Source organism: Pseudorca crassidens, chromosome 19, assembly GCF_039906515.1.
Source record: "Pseudorca crassidens isolate mPseCra1 chromosome 19, mPseCra1.hap1, whole genome shotgun sequence".
Classification (NCBI taxonomy): Eukaryota; Metazoa; Chordata; class Mammalia; order Artiodactyla; family Delphinidae; genus Pseudorca; species Pseudorca crassidens.
The window spans coordinates 57,765,436-57,780,927 of record NC_090314.1 but is presented as its reverse complement, the minus strand read 5'-3'; the positions used below and the strand labels follow the sequence as shown (position 1 = coordinate 57,780,927).

The 15,492-nt window shown below is 59.8% G+C and overlaps 2 protein-coding genes across 5 annotated transcripts; one reads left to right on the top strand and one right to left on the bottom strand.

Moving 5' to 3' along the window:
• Nucleotides 1-891: 891 nt before the first annotated feature.
• On the bottom strand, nt 892-6,161 carry USH1G (USH1 protein network component sans). Of its 2 annotated transcripts, XM_067717290.1 has the most exons (3): nt 5,453-6,160; nt 1,991-3,208; nt 892-1,032 (listed from the first exon to the last, which is right to left on the bottom strand). In XM_067717290.1, the coding sequence occupies exons 1-3, from the start codon at nt 5,614-5,616 to the stop codon at nt 1,029-1,031; spliced, it is 1,386 nt and encodes a 461-aa protein (XP_067573391.1). In that variant the 5' UTR covers nt 5,617-6,160; the 3' UTR covers nt 892-1,028. The 2 variants fall into 2 exon arrangements, with proteins under 2 accessions (XP_067573391.1, XP_067573392.1); XM_067717291.1 differs by lacking the exon at nt 892-1,032 and having other exon boundaries at nt 1,987-3,208; nt 5,453-6,161.
• Nucleotides 3,203-15,052, top strand: OTOP2 (otopetrin 2). 3 transcript variants are annotated; one of them, XM_067717288.1, is made up of 8 exons: nt 3,203-3,627; nt 6,639-6,815; nt 7,069-7,420; nt 7,956-8,092; nt 9,243-9,301; nt 9,771-9,904; nt 11,490-12,367; nt 14,212-15,052. In XM_067717288.1, the coding sequence occupies exons 3-8, from the start codon at nt 7,102-7,104 to the stop codon at nt 14,380-14,382; spliced, it is 1,698 nt and encodes a 565-aa protein (XP_067573389.1). In that variant the 5' UTR covers nt 3,203-3,627; nt 6,639-6,815; nt 7,069-7,101; the 3' UTR covers nt 14,383-15,052. The 3 variants fall into 3 exon arrangements, with proteins under 3 accessions (XP_067573389.1, XP_067573388.1, XP_067573390.1); XM_067717287.1 differs by lacking the exon at nt 3,203-3,627 and adding an exon at nt 5,321-5,493; XM_067717289.1 differs by lacking the exon at nt 3,203-3,627 and adding an exon at nt 5,728-6,366.
• Nucleotides 15,053-15,492: the final 440 nt, after the last annotated feature.

The following is a 15,492-nucleotide window of genomic DNA, read 5'->3' as shown; positions in this document are numbered from 1 at the left end:
ACCCTTTGCCCGGAGCCCTGGGAACCTGGGGGCAATCAGCAGTTTAGACTGTCCACATTCTCAGGCTCCCGTGTCCACATGGCAGGACTCGCCCACGTGTGGCTGGACACCCAGCCACAACCAGTCTCTGCCTGGTTTGGGCCTGGGAGACTCTGAGCCAGTTGGCAGATGCCTTTCCCCAGCCCAGAGATGCCCGCCGAGCCTCGAGGCCATAATACTGTAGCCAGTCGCTCTAGCACCTTGGATCTGTTGCCCTGACCCTCTGGGGTCCCTGGGGTTGGGGGCACCGGGCTGCACAACGAAGGAGAGAGTGAGTGGAGAAGGACAGGGCGGGGAGGGTGGAGTCAGGCTGGGCCCCACCCCGGGGTAGGCTGGAAGGGCACCGGTCACCCCCACCCCAGCCCAGCCTGGCACTCCAACTCCCCAGCATGGCCAGTGGGAGAAGGAGAAGGGGACCAGCCGTGCTTGGGGCGGGGTGGGGACTAAAGCTGGGGTGTTTGGCTGAAGAGTCTAGCGGGGAACCTCCTCTCTGGGGTGTACAGGGGGAGGGGAGGCAGCCCAAACTCTTCCTGCACAAAGATGTAGGAGAGTCTCCAGACTGAGCAGACCACAGGACCCGTAGAGGAGGGGTGGGGACAGACAACGGCCCCGGGGCAAGCCACGCCCACTCGCACCACACGCTCCCATCCAGCTCTGACGGGCTGATCATCTAGTGGCCCCCGCCCTGGCACTGGGGCTGGCCTTCCACGAATGCACACGTGCTTTAGAGCCACTCAGAGAGAGGTGGCTTAGGGGCCTCGGGACCCCTCAGAATTGATGTTCTGAGTCACTCTCTTGGCCTTCCAGGTGCCTCCAGGCCATACCCTCTGCGGCAGAGCGGGGACAGGCTTTCAAGGGAGATGACCGCATGGTCCTTGCTCCCGGGAAGCAGCTGGGGAGCTGCAGGGCTGGCAACTGTGAGGACCTCGTGGTCCCACCGTGGGTGTGGCAACTTGCAACTCTTTTTGGTATGGGGATAGGAGCCCCTGTTATCTGTGGAGAGAGAAACAGAAACAGACCTCAGATAAGGGCCTTCGCACACAGCATTTTAAGTCAGGACCAAATATTCTGACCACTTACCCTCTCTAGGCAGACCGATGATCAGGGATGGGGACGCCGGCCCCAAACTCTAGACCAGACTTCCTCCCAAACCCACCCCTGCCCAGTCATGCAGGGTAAAGGCCATAGATACCAAAAGGGGGCCGCCGTGTTTGCTGGGCTCGTGGGATGCCAGGATGCAGAGTCAGGGCAGGGATGGGCCAACAGCGTTGCCAGTTTGACAGCAGCCTTGGGCTCCCCATGATGGCTTTTTGAACGTGACAGCTCTGCCCTCAAGGCCACTGTTGGCCCTGTTGAGAGTATCTGCTCGTTTCTGGTTACAAGGTTCAGGGACCAGTAGGTAAGACATCTGTCTTGAGGGCCTGGGCATTTGGTGAGATGACTGGCTGCCACACCCTCCACCCCACGGGAGTCACCTTGCCCTCCCTAGCTCTAGAGCCTCACAGACCAGGGATCAGGCCCAGCTCTGCACTGAGCGGCGGCAGGACCATGGGTGAGCTACTCGAAGCCTCTGAACCTCCACTTGCTCACCTGTAAAATGGGGGTGATACAGCCCCTGCACATGAGAGGACTTGTGCAAGGGCAACTCCAGTACCCAGGCGATGGGAGGGCTCAAAACGTCCCAGCCGTGGTTACTATGACTACTGGGTCTCATCCATACGAAGACACCCATTTTCCTGCGTTCTGACTTCTTCAAAATTGAGGTGCATTTGACACCAGCAAAGTACACAGGCAGCTTCTTTTTCCGAATTGGGGGTGAATACGCGGGGCCTCTTGGAATTGACGGCAACCTAGTTATTATCCCCCACCCGAAAAGGCAGACAGATCCACGCCCACCCCAGGGCCTTCCAAGCCCTATCTTCCCATCCCCACCGAGGCTCTGGGCACTCACAACTCTGTGTCCTCCAGGGCCGGCGGGCGCTCCAGCGCCTGCCTCCGCCTCCGCACGGCCCCCATGATCTTCTTGCGGGGTCCCAGGGGGACGTTGATGCTGCGGAGGTCGAGGTCCGAGCACAGCATGAGTGCCTCGAGGTCGATCTTCTCCTGCCGCAGGATGGTGGTGAAGGCCTCCATGTGCAGGGAGGCCAGGAACGTCTCCAGCGGGCTCGTCTCGGGCTCCAGGTCTTCATCCAGGCCCAAGTCCAGCTCGTCCCAGGGCAGCTCCTCCCCGCAGCTGCGGTCCTGCAGGCTGTTGGCACTGCCCAGGCTGTCGTCGTCGAGGCTGGGGGAGCTCTGAAGCCGACCCCGCGGCGTGCCCGCGCCGTCCAGCGCCGCGTCCTCGCGGCCCAGGCCGTGCAGCCCGCTGCTCAGGTAGTTCCTGCGGAACACCATGGTGCCCAGGCCCGGGCGGGTAAACAGGGAGTCGTGGCCTGAGTCGGTGCTGACCTCCGAGCGCGCAGGCTCGGCCGCCAGTGTGGCACGGGAGACGCTGTCCTCGTCGGAGAGGAACATGTCCCTGAGCGGGGCGCGGCCCCACTCCTTGGGGTTGGCGTAGGTGCCCTGGCGCACAAACATCACGTCACTGCCCAGCTGCAGGCCCGAGAGCGAGCGCACGCTCTTGCGGCCGTCCTCGGAGATCTTGAAGGTGCCTTCGCCGCCCTGCTTGCGCCGCTCCAGCTTCTTCTGGATCTTGGTCTTGCCCTTGGCGGTGCCGTGCAGCGTGGCCTGCGAGTAGGGCAGGTGGCTGCCGAGCGCCAGATGATGCAGACGGCGGCTCAGGGTGCTGGACGTGATGCTGGAGAAGCTGAGTGTGTCCGAGCGCTCGGCCAGCTCGCGCCGGTAACGCCGTTCCATGCGCTCGTGGTGCTTGCGCTGCATCTTGGCGCACTCGCGGATGCGCCGCTCCGCCTCGCGGAAGGCCTTGTCCTTCAGCTTGCCCACCAGCTTGGGGTTGAGGCTGCTCTGCTTGGCCGCGATGGAGTCCAGGTAGCGCACGCATTCCATGTGGCCCTTCATGGCGGCCATGTCCAGCGGCGTGTGGTAATCGTTGTCCAGGCACCAGATGTTGGCCCCGAAGGACACCAGGAAGGAGAGGCAGTGCAGGTGGCCATTGGAAGCTGCCAGGTGCAGGGGCGTGTTGCCCCAGATGTCACACTTGTCCGGGTCACCCCTGCAGGGAGGACACGCGGGGAGGGGTGACGAGCCATCGCAAGGTCAGGCAGGCAGTCGGCAGCGGCTGCCGGTGGGGGGAGCGCCCAGCCTGGATGAGCTTCCCCACAGGCACACCAGAGGGACTCGACGGCCTGAGACCTCTCCTCTGACTCCGGGAGACACGCCGCCGGGAGCCACCGGGCGCAGCTCGAGCGAGCCCAGGATTAAAGATGGCTCCAGGCTCGCAGTGGGTGGGGCGACAAAGAAGGCGGGGCCGGGGCGGGGCCTTCCCCAAGAGAACTGAGGGCTGGGAATCTCAGGGGATAAATATTTAATGTCCAGAGAGAAAGGAGTGAATTATTCATGGAGCCCGGCGGGGAGCTGGCCCAGAGAGGTGGTGGGCCAGGGCCGAGTCTGGGTCTCTAGGCAGGCACGGCGGTGAGTGGGGCTGCCAGTGCAGGAGTGACCGAAAAAGAGGACGAGAGGGTCGTGTGTGCTGGGCCTGAGCCCTGGGGGAGTGTGTGAGGGTGCGTGCCTGCGTGTCGCCGGGCACGGCCACGTCTGCAGGGAGCAGGGCCAGGCCTGGCAAGGCCGCGTGTGAGAGCAGGTGTCGGGTCTTGGCCTGGGCCAGGAGGGGAGCATGGGGGCAGCCAGGACTGGAGGGGAGGGGAAGGGCAGCCTGCAGCCTGGGCCCAGCTGCCCTCCCCTCCCGGGGCGGCCCCATCTTCGGGAGCGCTGTGAGGCGGCTGGCTCGGGCAGGTCCAAGGGACCCACGCAGCCCCCTCCAACACCCTCCGCGCCAGACTGTGCCCCCCTTGGGCACCCTCCCCCTGGCTCCTCCAAGCTTGCGCCTCCCTCAGGGACCTAGCTCAGGCCCTCTGCCCCACTCTAATGAGGGGGCCACCCCGCAGGGCTGAAGGAAGAATCACTTCATTGTCTCAGCAGCTCCTGCCCACACTCCCCAGTCCCCAACCCCCCGCATTCCCCTCCCCACTTCCCTCACTGGTCTTCAAGTCCTTCTAGACAGGAGCTACTGGGCATCTGGCCCACACCCCATCAAGCACCAGCCCTCACCCTCTGTAGGAGCTGGGGGGGGTTGGTGCACCAAGGGGGGCCCCCCAGTCCCCTCCTCCCACGAATCTCTCCAGGGGGGAGCAGAATGGCAGATCACTGTGCGCCCTCTTCGCATGGACAGGGGCCAGGCTCGGCGTCTCGGGGCATGGTTCAGCTGCCTGATCTCAGGGGCTGCTTCCACCTGTTGCTGGGCCCGGGGAGCAGCTGTGGAGGGAGGGCAAAGGCGGGTTCCCCACCTACCCCATGCTCAAACCACAGGCCAGCTCCTGGCGCCAGGCCAGCCGGGCCCCTTTCCCTCCACCAGGATTTCCCAGGGCCTGAGATGTTCATGTTAACCCTCCTGGGGCACCTCGTACATCCCTCTTCCTTGTCCAGGCCTCCCTGGTCCCCAGGTCAACCTGACTTCTCTTTATTAAACCGCTGGGGCTGGCAAGTTGTCCACAGGGTCATTCAGCCGTAGGGAGCCCATGTCAGTGGCCCCGGACGCCACATTCCTCAACTGCTACTTCCTAACCCCTTCCCTGGCCCTGACACCTGGATTCAATGCCCACTCCTCCCCGTAGACAACTCCAAAGGGAGGGTGATGGAGCCCGTGGTGGGGGAGGGGCACAGAGGGAGTTCATGGGGTGGCTGAACCGAGTGACATTTGGCGCTGTGGACAGTGCCCACAAGTCTCAGGGACGAGCAGGGAGAGAGCTGTGTGGAATCCAGTGTGTGGGGAGGTGTGGGCGCCGGCTGGACCCCTTGGACCACAGGCTGGGGGTGGGCAGTGAAGAGCTTCTCCTTTCCCAGCCCCCCTTCCGGCCCCTCTGAGGCTTCTGCTCTTTCTCTCCCAGTCTCACTATGCCCTTCACTCTTGCTTCCTGGTGCTACCCACCCAGGAGATCCCTCCCACCTTCTCCTCACTCTGAAGCCCCTCCCACAACCATGGACCCCCAAGTCCCAGTCCCTCTCCTCCTAGCCCCGCATCCAGGTCACAAATGTCACAGGCCTCAGTTTGTTTCCTCCTCCCACGACTGTCAATCTCCAAGGTTCCACCTTAGGGTCTGTCCTAGGGAAGAGGGTGGCACAGCGGAGGTGGGGGGGGAGATGCCATGGAGTTGAGAGGGGGTGTCTCAGGGGCCTAGAGCGGCCCTGAGACTCTCAGTCCTCCCTGGCGGGGCTTGGGCGGGGACAGTAGGATACTCACCCTCGACTCACGATGAGGCGCAGTGACTCCAGGTTGCCGTGGTAAGCAGCCCAGAGGGTGGGGGTCATGCCATCCTCGTCGGGGGCGTTCAGCTCCTTCCTGGTGGCCTCCTTGAGAAGTTCCAGGTAGCCGTCCCGAGCCGCCCGGTGGTACTGGTCGTTCATGGCGCCTGACTTGGACGGGACGGGCAGGGGACACGGGGAAATGCCCCCCGCGGGGGAGGGCGGCGGGGTTAGAGCTGAGGCATGGGGTTGGGGGAGGGGGTCGGGCAGGGGCCGGGGCCGCCAGCGCCCGCCGCCGCAAACAGAAGATGCGGAGCGCCAGAGCCGCCGCTACTCGGACATCTGAGCCGCTCAGCGGGCGGGGAAGGTGGGGGGAGGATCTCCCGCTGCCCAGAGGGCCGCCCCGGGCTGCCCCTGGGTCCTAAACTCCCTGCTCCCGAGCAAACCGGGCCCGGCCTCTCTCCAAAACGCTGCCCACCCCAGCGTCCCGCCCCGTGAGGCCCAGTCTGGGGACAGTCCGAGGTCTGTCTTCACTAGAGCCACGGCGATGCGGCCCCCGAAGTCTCTAAGCGTCAAGGGAACGGGCCAAGGGCTGGGGAGGGATGTCTGAGGGCAGTCCTGACCCCTTGGACAATGGGCCTAAGAGAGTTATGAGGACCGACCGCCAGACCGTCAGCGATCGGGACACGGCTGTCCCGGCGGCCAGTTTCGCGCGAGGTGGGCCAGCCGCGCTCCAGCAGGAGGCGCTGCAAGACTGGCCGAGCACTTCGTACGCAAGTCCGACTCGGCAGCATCCTGCGCAGCAGGGACCAGGGGAAGGGAGAGAGGAAGAGGGAACTTCGATCACTGCGAGAGTGTCGGGGAAGGGGCGGTAGGGTCCCGATCTTGGGGCAGCAACAGATGAGCCCAAAGGTACAGGGCCGCGGGGCATGAGGGCGTCGGGGTGCCTGCGGGCCCTTGGGGCGTTTGTTGAGCGTCAGCTCTCAGGACTCTGGGCGTCAGGAGACAGGGGCGCCAGGGCGCGCTGGGCGCCGGGGGCGGGGTGCCCGCTGGGTGCCGCAGTGCCGGGCCGCGCCCGAGGCTGGCTGCGCCGAGGTGACAGGGAGGCGGGGGAGGGGGCGCCTCTTAACGGGTAAATATAAATCATACCTTGTCTGCCTCCGCACGCTCTTCATTAAATTCAGCCCAGGAAAAAGATGGATCATGTGAGTGGGACTGAGAGGTTTATGGAGCTGAGCTCCCGCGGCTGTAAATCACCCTGCCCTCCCCGGTATAAAGCGCCCGTCCATCCCGGCGTTAGAGAGAGGACACACTCGCCGCCCCCTGACCCCCAGCTCAGCGCGGGCTCCCGGCCCAGCCAGGTGGGTGCCCCTGGCTAGCCGGCCGACGGATTTGGGGAGTGGGAACCTTGGACGGGGTCCGACGGGGCTGCAGCCGCTTCTCTTTTCCTCCCGTCGAGCGCGAGACCGGCACAGTGGGCTTTTCTCTCCCCCTTCCCAGCGCTTCCTTCACCCCCCGCAGCCCCCGCCCCTCGGGTCCCCAAATCTAGGGATAAGATGGAGGAAGGAGAGCTCTCGAGGCTGACCTGGGGTCCTGTCCGCTCCGCCCCGACAGTGACCCCTCCAGCCTCCTCCAGTCGCCTCTGCCATGTCCGAGGAGCTGCCCGCGGGCCCCAAGGAGAGCCCGCCGGCACCGCGGGCAGCCCCCCGCGAGGTGTGGAAGAAGGGCGGCCGCCTGCTGTCCGTGCTGCTGGCCGTGAACGTGCTGCTCCTCGCCTGCACGCTTATCAGCGGCGGCGCCTTCAACAAGGTGGCGGTGTACGACACCGACGTGTTCGCCCTGCTCACCACCATGATGCTGCTGGCTGTGCTCTGGATCCTCTTCTACCTCCTTCGCACCGTGCGCTGCCCCGACACCGACGCCGTCCCCTACCGGGACGCGCACGCGGGCCCCATCTGGCTCCGAGGTGCCAGGGGAGGTGTGGGCGGAGGTGGGGTGGCCCAGGCGGGGAGCTGGAGGCTGGGGCTCCCGCAGGAATTGCTGGGTTCCCTTCGAGATAGACCGATGAGAAGTCCCCACTCCCCAAGGCTAGATGTGTCTGAGGGTGAGGTGGGCTGTGTCTGAGGCAGAAGAGGAAGGGAAAGAGTCCTGGAAGAGGGATGAAGAGAGGGATGGAGTGGAACTTCTCTGCCCTTTCTAAAGATTGAAAGAGGGTGGCCATGGAAGAGACTTTGATGGAGAGCAGAAAACAGATGACAGCTGCAGTTGACAGAGCCTCTCTAGGGTCCTTTCCCTTATCTATGCAGCCCCAAAGGGATGGGGGCTCAACAGGACATCCATCCATCTACCCACTCAATCACACACCCATCCTTCCATCCATCTTCTCACTTACCCTATTCATCCATCCATCCACCCAATCATCCAACTATTTGGCCATCCATCCTCAAATCTGTAATCATTTTCTCCTGCCTCTCTGATCCACCCCCCACCCTCCTTCCCAGGTGGGCTGGTGCTGTTTGGGATCTGCACTCTCGTCATGGATGTCTTCAAGACCGGCTACTACTCCAGTTCCTTTGAGTGCCAGTCAGCCATCAAGATCCTGTACCCTCTCACCCAGGCTGTGTTTGTCATTGTGCAGGTGGGTGGGAGGAGTGTCCCTGAGTGTGGTGGAAGAGAGCCAACATGTGGCATGGAGTCAGGAGATCTGAGCTCCACTCCACTTCCACGCTGAGCAATCGATTAGGGTGGGGATAGGACTGTAGTGCAGATCACATGAGTCCGTAAATCTGGAAGCACTTGGTAATGACGTAATATCCAAATGTGAGTGCCTACTTAGGGGCCCTGCGATTTCATTTCACCTTAAGCAGAGCCAGTAGTTAACACCTAGGAGGTGTCAGTTGTGGCAGCTGCTCTGTCTCCTGGAACCTGACCTGCCCTCCTTGGGTGCCCATAAAGGGCATCAGTCTCAGCTCAGCGTCCTGCTGTGGGCATGGCCAGTTGGGCCTCAGCCATGTCCCCTATATTCTGTATTTTTTCAGGAAGTAGGGTAGCCTGTATATGGGATTTTTCAAACAAGTTCACTTTTTTATTTCTTGCACGAATAACACGGGAAAAGATCTTCTGATTGAGCTGAGGCAGGACTGGTCTTAACGTGGGACCCAAACCCTCCTCAGCCCAGAATGACCACGTGTATGGTTCCCTCTCTTGAAACACCATCCCTACTGCCCAGGTTTCCACAATTTAACACATTTACGACTTTGGCATTTATATAGTTTTAATTTTACATTTTCTGACTTTAAAGAATACTCAGGCAAAATGGAAATACAGGCACCCCAACATCAATAAACACCACAGCAAGGATTTGTGGGCAGCCAGGTGAGAGCAAGGACTTGCAGGGAAGCAAAGGATGAGGATGAGGCAGGGACAGTGCCAGAGAGAGCTGTGAGGCCGCTTAGGTTCTTTCCGAGGCTGGCCTCACTCCCAGGAATACATAACTAGGCAGTCAAAACTCCACCCTACAAAGAAACAGAAAACAAACACCAAGCCCAGAGAGTTTACAGGTGGCATTTTGCAAACTTCTAAAGAACAGAGGACTATTTTGTACAAATCGCTCCAGAGAATAGAAAGAGAGAAAAGCTCACGTCTCCCTTTGCAAAGCTGAAAGAAACTCGATCACATAGTAGGAGGGCTCTTGAGGCGGTAAGCGCATGGTGCCGGGCATGGACCTGGGCACTCCGGGCTGAGCCCGTCTGCAGAGTAGATGACCCCACCACTCTCTCTCAACACAGACTTACTTTCTCTGCATCTCCGCTAAAGATTGTGTTCACAGCCACCTGGACCTGACTCGGTGAGTGCCTGCTCCATGCCCATGGCTCAGTGTCCATGCACAGGGGCTGGGCTCACCTGGCATGAGATGAGCGCTTCCCAACCTGGGGCGTGGGTCCTCTTTCTGCCCCCAGGTGGGGTTTCAGCCAAGGCCCCCTGGCTTTGTCAGCCTGATTTCCACCACCCTCTGCTGGGGGTACGGGGGACGTGCTTGGTGAGATGGCGTGTGTAATGTACAAATGTACTTTCCCCAAAGAGAGGGAGCAGCCGTGGCCTGAACCCCACGACACCCCCAGCCCTCTTTTGGGAGGCATCTCAGCCAGGCTAAGTGTTCCTTCCAAACTCAGCTTCCCTGTTCACACAGGGGTCTGCCTGCTTTCTTGCTTCTCAGCACCATCTCCCAGGAGAGCATCCCCAGCTCTCCACCACGCCGGGGACCCAATGTGAGCCACAGACTCTCACTGGCCTCTTTGCTCTCCCTCCCCAAACAGATGTGGTCTCATGTTCACGCTCACCACCAACCTGGCCATCTGGATGGCAACCGTGGTGGATGAATCGGTGCACCAGGCCCATTCCCTCGGCAGTCTTCACAGCAACACCAGCCATACCCGCCTCGCTCTGGAATGTGAGTGCCCACTTCAGATTCACCCTGGTCCCGTGGCAGCCAGGCCTCGGGCTGGGTGCTCTGTGGACTCGTAGAGGGCATGGAGGCAAAGGTGGCTGCCCCAGGCTATGCTTCTGAAGAAGTTTAGATGTGGGTGACCCAGGAGGAAGAGTACAGGGGAGCATTTTTTCATCCTGGACAGTACAGCCTTGGTCCCACTGTCCAGGTCTCCGTCCCACCAAAGAAGGGATTCATGCTCCAGGAAGAAAGGGCAAGAGTGATCAAGGTAGAAAGAGGGGAAGGGGGGCAGGGTGGCTCAATGGTGGAAGCGTGGGATCAGAAGGGAGTGCCTGACAAGGAGGAGAATGTAGAAGTAATAATCGCAATAACGATAGTGACAGTTCTCTGAGCTCTATATGTCAGGCACTGTGCCAAGTGTCTCAAGCACCATCTCACTTAACCCTAGCAACCTCCCTGTGAGATGGGTACTATTAGCATTCCCACGTTATGGATGCAGAAACTAAGGCATAGAGAGGTTAAGTAGCTTACCCAAGGTCACAGAGCTTGAAATTGGAGAACTAGGGTTGAGATCCATCTTTGCTTTGAACCAATATGCTACGCTGAAGAAGAATGAGCCCACAGTCCCCCTGGTCCTGGTTCTCTGGACTTCTCTAGCCCCCCCACCCCGCCACCAGCCAGGATCAGACTAGATGACCAAGTCCACCTGGACATTACCTGAATACACACGCACACTCAGTATGGGAGGGTCCAGGAATGGAAAGCATGGATCCAGGCCTACAGGAGATCCCAGCCCAGCAGGACTGAAAAGGGCCACTCTCCACATACAGAGGGGTCCTGAGGATGGTTAAACCCAGCCCAGGGAGGTGGGCGACCTTACGTGCTAGGGCTGCAGGGTGCAGAGGGGTACCTGCCTCAGGGGTGAGAGTCACGTCATTGGTGTCAGTTCTGCCATCGCAAGCCACTTTCTCTGAGTGAACCTCAGTTCCTTCTTCTGCAAAACCAGCTGAGATAGTTCTGGGGATCAAAAGAGCTGTCTGCCAAGGCCCAAGGGATCCTGCAGAGCAGAGCACGTGCTGGATGCAGGGTGAGATTCCTATCAGTGTGGTACAAACCAAAGTGACAGCAGGTCACGGTCGAGACCTGGGCACAGCAGCTTCTTTCTGGCTGAAGCAGATGCTGGCAAGAGCGGCGAGGCAGTTTGAATTTTAGGGGTTTCCAAGCGGGCCACCTTCTATTAGGACCAGAGTCTTGCCTATCTTGGGCAGCCAGGGGTCATTACCGGTGGGGAAGGGTTGGAAGTGTTCTTCTGCAGGAATGGGACAGGATGAAGCGGGCAACTCTGCGGCTCGGAATTTTTTTTTCTTAATCGAGCCCTGGCTCCCATAGTTTCTGGGACATAGTAGATGCTCAATAAATATCTGTGGCATGAACGGACGTGCCAAGCCCTGTGTAGGCATTTGGAATACGGTGGTGACGGATAGCAACCCTGCCCTTCCAAAGGTCACAGTCTAGGGGTGAGGTTCTTCAGGTGGGGGCCTCCAGGAAGGTGGGAGGGCAGTGCAGCTCCGCGCCCCCCTCTCCACAGCGGAACGTGCGGGCGGCCCAGTCGGAGAAGACTGCTCCTGCAACACGGACGTCTGCCAGATCTTCCAGCAGGGCTACTTCTACCTGTACCCCTTCAACATCGAGTACAGCCTCTTTGCTTCCACCATGCTCTACGTCATGTGGAAGAACGTGGGCAGGCTGATGGCCTCCTCTACCCGCGGCCACAGCCACGCCCCATCCCTGCTCAGCCTCTTCCGGGAGACCTTTTTTGCCGGCCCGATCCTGGGCCTGATGCTTTTCGTCGTGGGGCTGGCCGTCTTCATCATCTACGAGGTCCAAGTGAGTGGGGAGAGGAGCCGCACCCAGCAGGCCCTGGTCATGTACTACAGCTTCAACATCGTCTGTCTGGGGCTCATGACCTTGGTCAGCCTGAGTGGCTCAGTCATCTACCGTTTTGACCGCCGGGCCATGGACCACCGTAAGAACCCCACTCGCAGCCTGGACATGGCTCTGCTGGTGGGTGCTGCCCTGGGCCAGTACGCCATCTCCTACTACTCTATCGTGGCTGTAGTGGCGGGCACACCCAGGGAGCTGCTGGCGGGGCTCAGCCTGGCCCACGCTCTGCTCATGATCACCCAGCACACCTTCCAGAACGTTTTCATCATTGAGAGCCTCCACCGGGTTCCCCCCGGGGCTGAGCCTCATGGTACTCCCCCCAAGGAGCCCTGCCACGGCCTCACCTTTGCCAACCTGGACACCCTCCACACCTTGCCTGCCTGCCCACCCACCCCCAGGCTGGTTGGCCCCAGCCCAGCAGGACCTCAGGGAGCAGTGAGCATCACCTTGGCCCCCAGGGGCCACTGGAGATACCGGTGCTTGAAGGACATTTCTCTGTTTCTCCTGCTCTGCAACATCATCGTGAGTAACTGGGGAGAGACGGGGGTGGGCTGGGAGGAAGAGAAGGCCGAGGAAAGATGCTCTTTCGGGTTTGTTCACTTGGCCCTCTGTCTGGCCCCCAGCCCACTCGAGCATCGTCTGGCTCTCTAGGAAAGGAGCAGGTTCAGGGAGAGTCAGGTGCAGCCCCGGGGGCGAACAGCATCTCAGGGCGCACGGGGAGAATGAGATCCCGGCATTCTGGCATCTAGGCAGAGCTGGAGGGGTCTTAGGGGATGCTGGCGTGAGGGCTGGGAGGAGGTGAGACGGAGCTGAGTGGGGGGCCCTTGCTCCCAGGTGGGAGGTGTGACTCTTCCCGGGACCTTGTGACCAACCTGCTTCTTAGAATAATCGCAGCAGTGACAGGAGGTGGCAGAGACCAGCATGAGCGTGAGGGGTCTGTCAGCAGAGTGCCGTGGCGGGCTGGCCGGGAGGGGGGCAGCCACAACAGTCGCCCCTCCCCGGCGACTCAGCAAAGCCGCTTTCCAAGAGAAACTCCTCTGTAGAGCAGCAGACTTCACCCGATACAAATATACATCCTGTACAAGAACACTCTTTGTGAAGGTGCATCCCAACAGAGAAATACTCCTAGTGTAGCTCCAACCTAATAGAGAAAGGCCCCAGTGTAGGTATAATCCCCAGGAGGGAAATCGCTAACAGAGAAGCCTGGACCCCTGTGAGTACATCCCAAAGACAGAGCACACCTCAGTGAAGTTTTGCTCAATGTAAAGACAGTCCTTTTAGCTATAACCTCTGATAGAAAATACCCCTAATATAGAAAACAGCCTTAATGTGGGTATATCCCGATATAGAACACATCTCCAGAGGGATTCCACCCCAGTGGGTCTATCTGAAATACACGCCCAAATTGAGGTGCATTCTTGAAGTCCCCACTGTCAATATTGCCCCTCCTACAGGTAAATAAAAGAGTAGTCACCCATCTCTGACCTACCAGTAGAAGCAATAAAGCTCAAAACCTCCTCCTGTCTTGGGTCATCTTTGGTGTGGCTCCCAGCCTCGGCCCCCCCTCACCTTCTCCCAAGGCCTACAGGCTGGGAGCCTACAGGCTGGGAGTCACCTGGGAGGCCGCTTTTGCTCCAGGTATCTGAGCCTGGATCAGCTCTGAGGGCATCATCTCCAACTCCTTCATTTTATAGGATAGAAGCGGGCTCAGATTTGGGCTGTGATGTGTCCAAGGATGTGATACATTTGCGGTGGGGAGAGGGGGGTTAGTCTAGAAGCCTTTATTCTTTGCCTCACACCCCATACATGAACTATCTGAGCTCATAGCCAGGGATGAAGCAGGATTCCAGCTTCAGCCGCCTCCCAGACCTGGGAAGGGGGTGGGGTGCGGGGCCAGAGCTGGAGAGCAGAGCTCCTAGCGGGCAGGGCTGGGGGAGCCTTCCGGCAGGATCCTGAACCCCTGCCCTGGGCCTGTCTGATTCTACCATCACCACCGTACACACATCTCTCCAGGAGAGAGCTACCGATTTAGCCATTTATTCCAAATTCTCACAGCATCTATTGAGACTTCTCCCCTTCCCCAGTCCCACAGGTGGGCCGTACTGAGGGTGGGAGATGTGATCGCAGGCGGAGCCCTAGGCTGGGGGGCAGGCAAGTTCAGTTGGGCACATTTACTGAGCTCCTTAGTGAGTGCCAGGCCCCGCCCAAGATGCTCGAGGTCCCCCCTCAGCAACACTCAGCCCTCGCTGTCCACAAAGCCAGAGGGCTGGGACCCCCATCCTGCCCCCGCCCCACCCAGCAGAGCCCACGGAATGACCCACTGGCACGAGTCCGGGCCAGGTCCTGACACCCCTTTGTCCCCACAGCTGTGGATCATGCCCGCCTTCGGGGCCCGCCCCCACTTCAGCAACACCGTGGAGGTGGACTTCTATGGCTACTCCCTCTGGGCAGCCATCGTCAACATCTGCCTGCCCTTCGGCATCTTCTACCGCATGCATGCTGTCTCCAGCCTGCTGGAGGTCTACATGCTGTCCTGAAGCCCCACTAGAGACGTGGGGAGGAGGGGCTCAGCTCATGCACCCACCCAGAGACCCCCGCGGAATGAATCCCAGGCTGGCAGTCACTATGCCACGTAACTACCCATTCCCCCGCTGGCCTCAGAGTGGAATTTTCACAAAAGTTATTTTTCCAGGATGAGTTTTTAAATCACAATCAGGACATGCATATCCCTGGGGCATGGGTCAAGCAGTGGTGGGGGCGGGGAGGAGGACCTCTCCCTGCACCCTTCCTAGGACCAGGCAAGATCTGGAAGTGTCCTAGCCTCTAGCTCCACCCCTACCCCCGCCCCGTGTCCTGGCCAATGCTGCCGCCTGGAGCTGGAAACCAATAAACCTGCTCTTCTCCCTGCCCCACCCTGTGCCCACTTCATGTCTCAGCAGCCACATCTAAGATGATCACAGGAGGGGGTCTTGGGGTCGGAGCTGCAAAGGCCCCTGGAGATATTCAGGTCTCAGGCTTTTCTGTGGGTGAGCCAAGTCTGAGTCACAGACTAGTTACAGACTCGTACCTGGGCGGCTGGGAGGGGCTGGGTGGAGTACCCAGGCTGCCACCTTCCTCTTCGCCTTATCCTCAAGTGACATATACATTTTTTAATGTGTTCCATGACACATGAAAGGTTAGGAAGGACTCACCTAATCCAACTACAATTTTACAAAGAAGAAAACTGAGGCCCAGAGAGGTAAAGTGACTTGCCCACAGTCACACAGCGAAAGGGAGCCAGTGCCTTTCTACTAAGAATAATAATTTTCAAACTTTTTTCATGCATCAGAGCTTTTGTTTTCCCCTCAAATGAAACATTTCAGGAATGCAACTTCAATTCATAGACTGTTATAACATAATTTATAACAGGGCTGTTATAGCTAAACAGGGCTTTGGTGGCACAGATTCTCACCCCCTGGGCCTCCTCTTACCCACAACCCCACTCCCTGCGGTCCCTGAGGCTCCTCTCCAAAGCCCTCTGGCTCCTACTCTACAAGAGATATAGAGACGGGGCAACTGTGAAGCTGGGGAGGTCCTGGCAGGGCAGAGGGTGTGGGATCTCACTGTTTTCCCAGCCCTTCGACCGTCTCCGAAGCCCCTCAATAAAA

Excerpts from the sequence above, each read along its gene's own strand:
- USH1G (XM_067717291.1), bottom strand. The coding sequence starts at position 5,616 with ATGAACGACCAGTACCACCGGGCGGCTCGGGACGGCTACCTGGAACTT. Across the intron at positions 3,209-5,452 it reads CGCCTCATCGTGAGTCGAGG|GGGTGACCCGGACAAGTGTG; the intron begins GTGAGTATCCTA and ends TCCTCCCTGCAG.
- OTOP2 (XM_067717288.1), top strand. The coding sequence starts at position 7,102 with ATGTCCGAGGAGCTGCCCGCGGGCCCCAAGGAGAGCCCGCCGGCACCG. Across the intron at positions 9,302-9,770 it reads AGCCACCTGGACCTGACTCG|ATGTGGTCTCATGTTCACGC; the intron begins GTGAGTGCCTGC and ends CTCCCCAAACAG. Across the intron at positions 9,905-11,489 it reads TACCCGCCTCGCTCTGGAAT|CGGAACGTGCGGGCGGCCCA; the intron begins GTGAGTGCCCAC and ends CCCTCTCCACAG.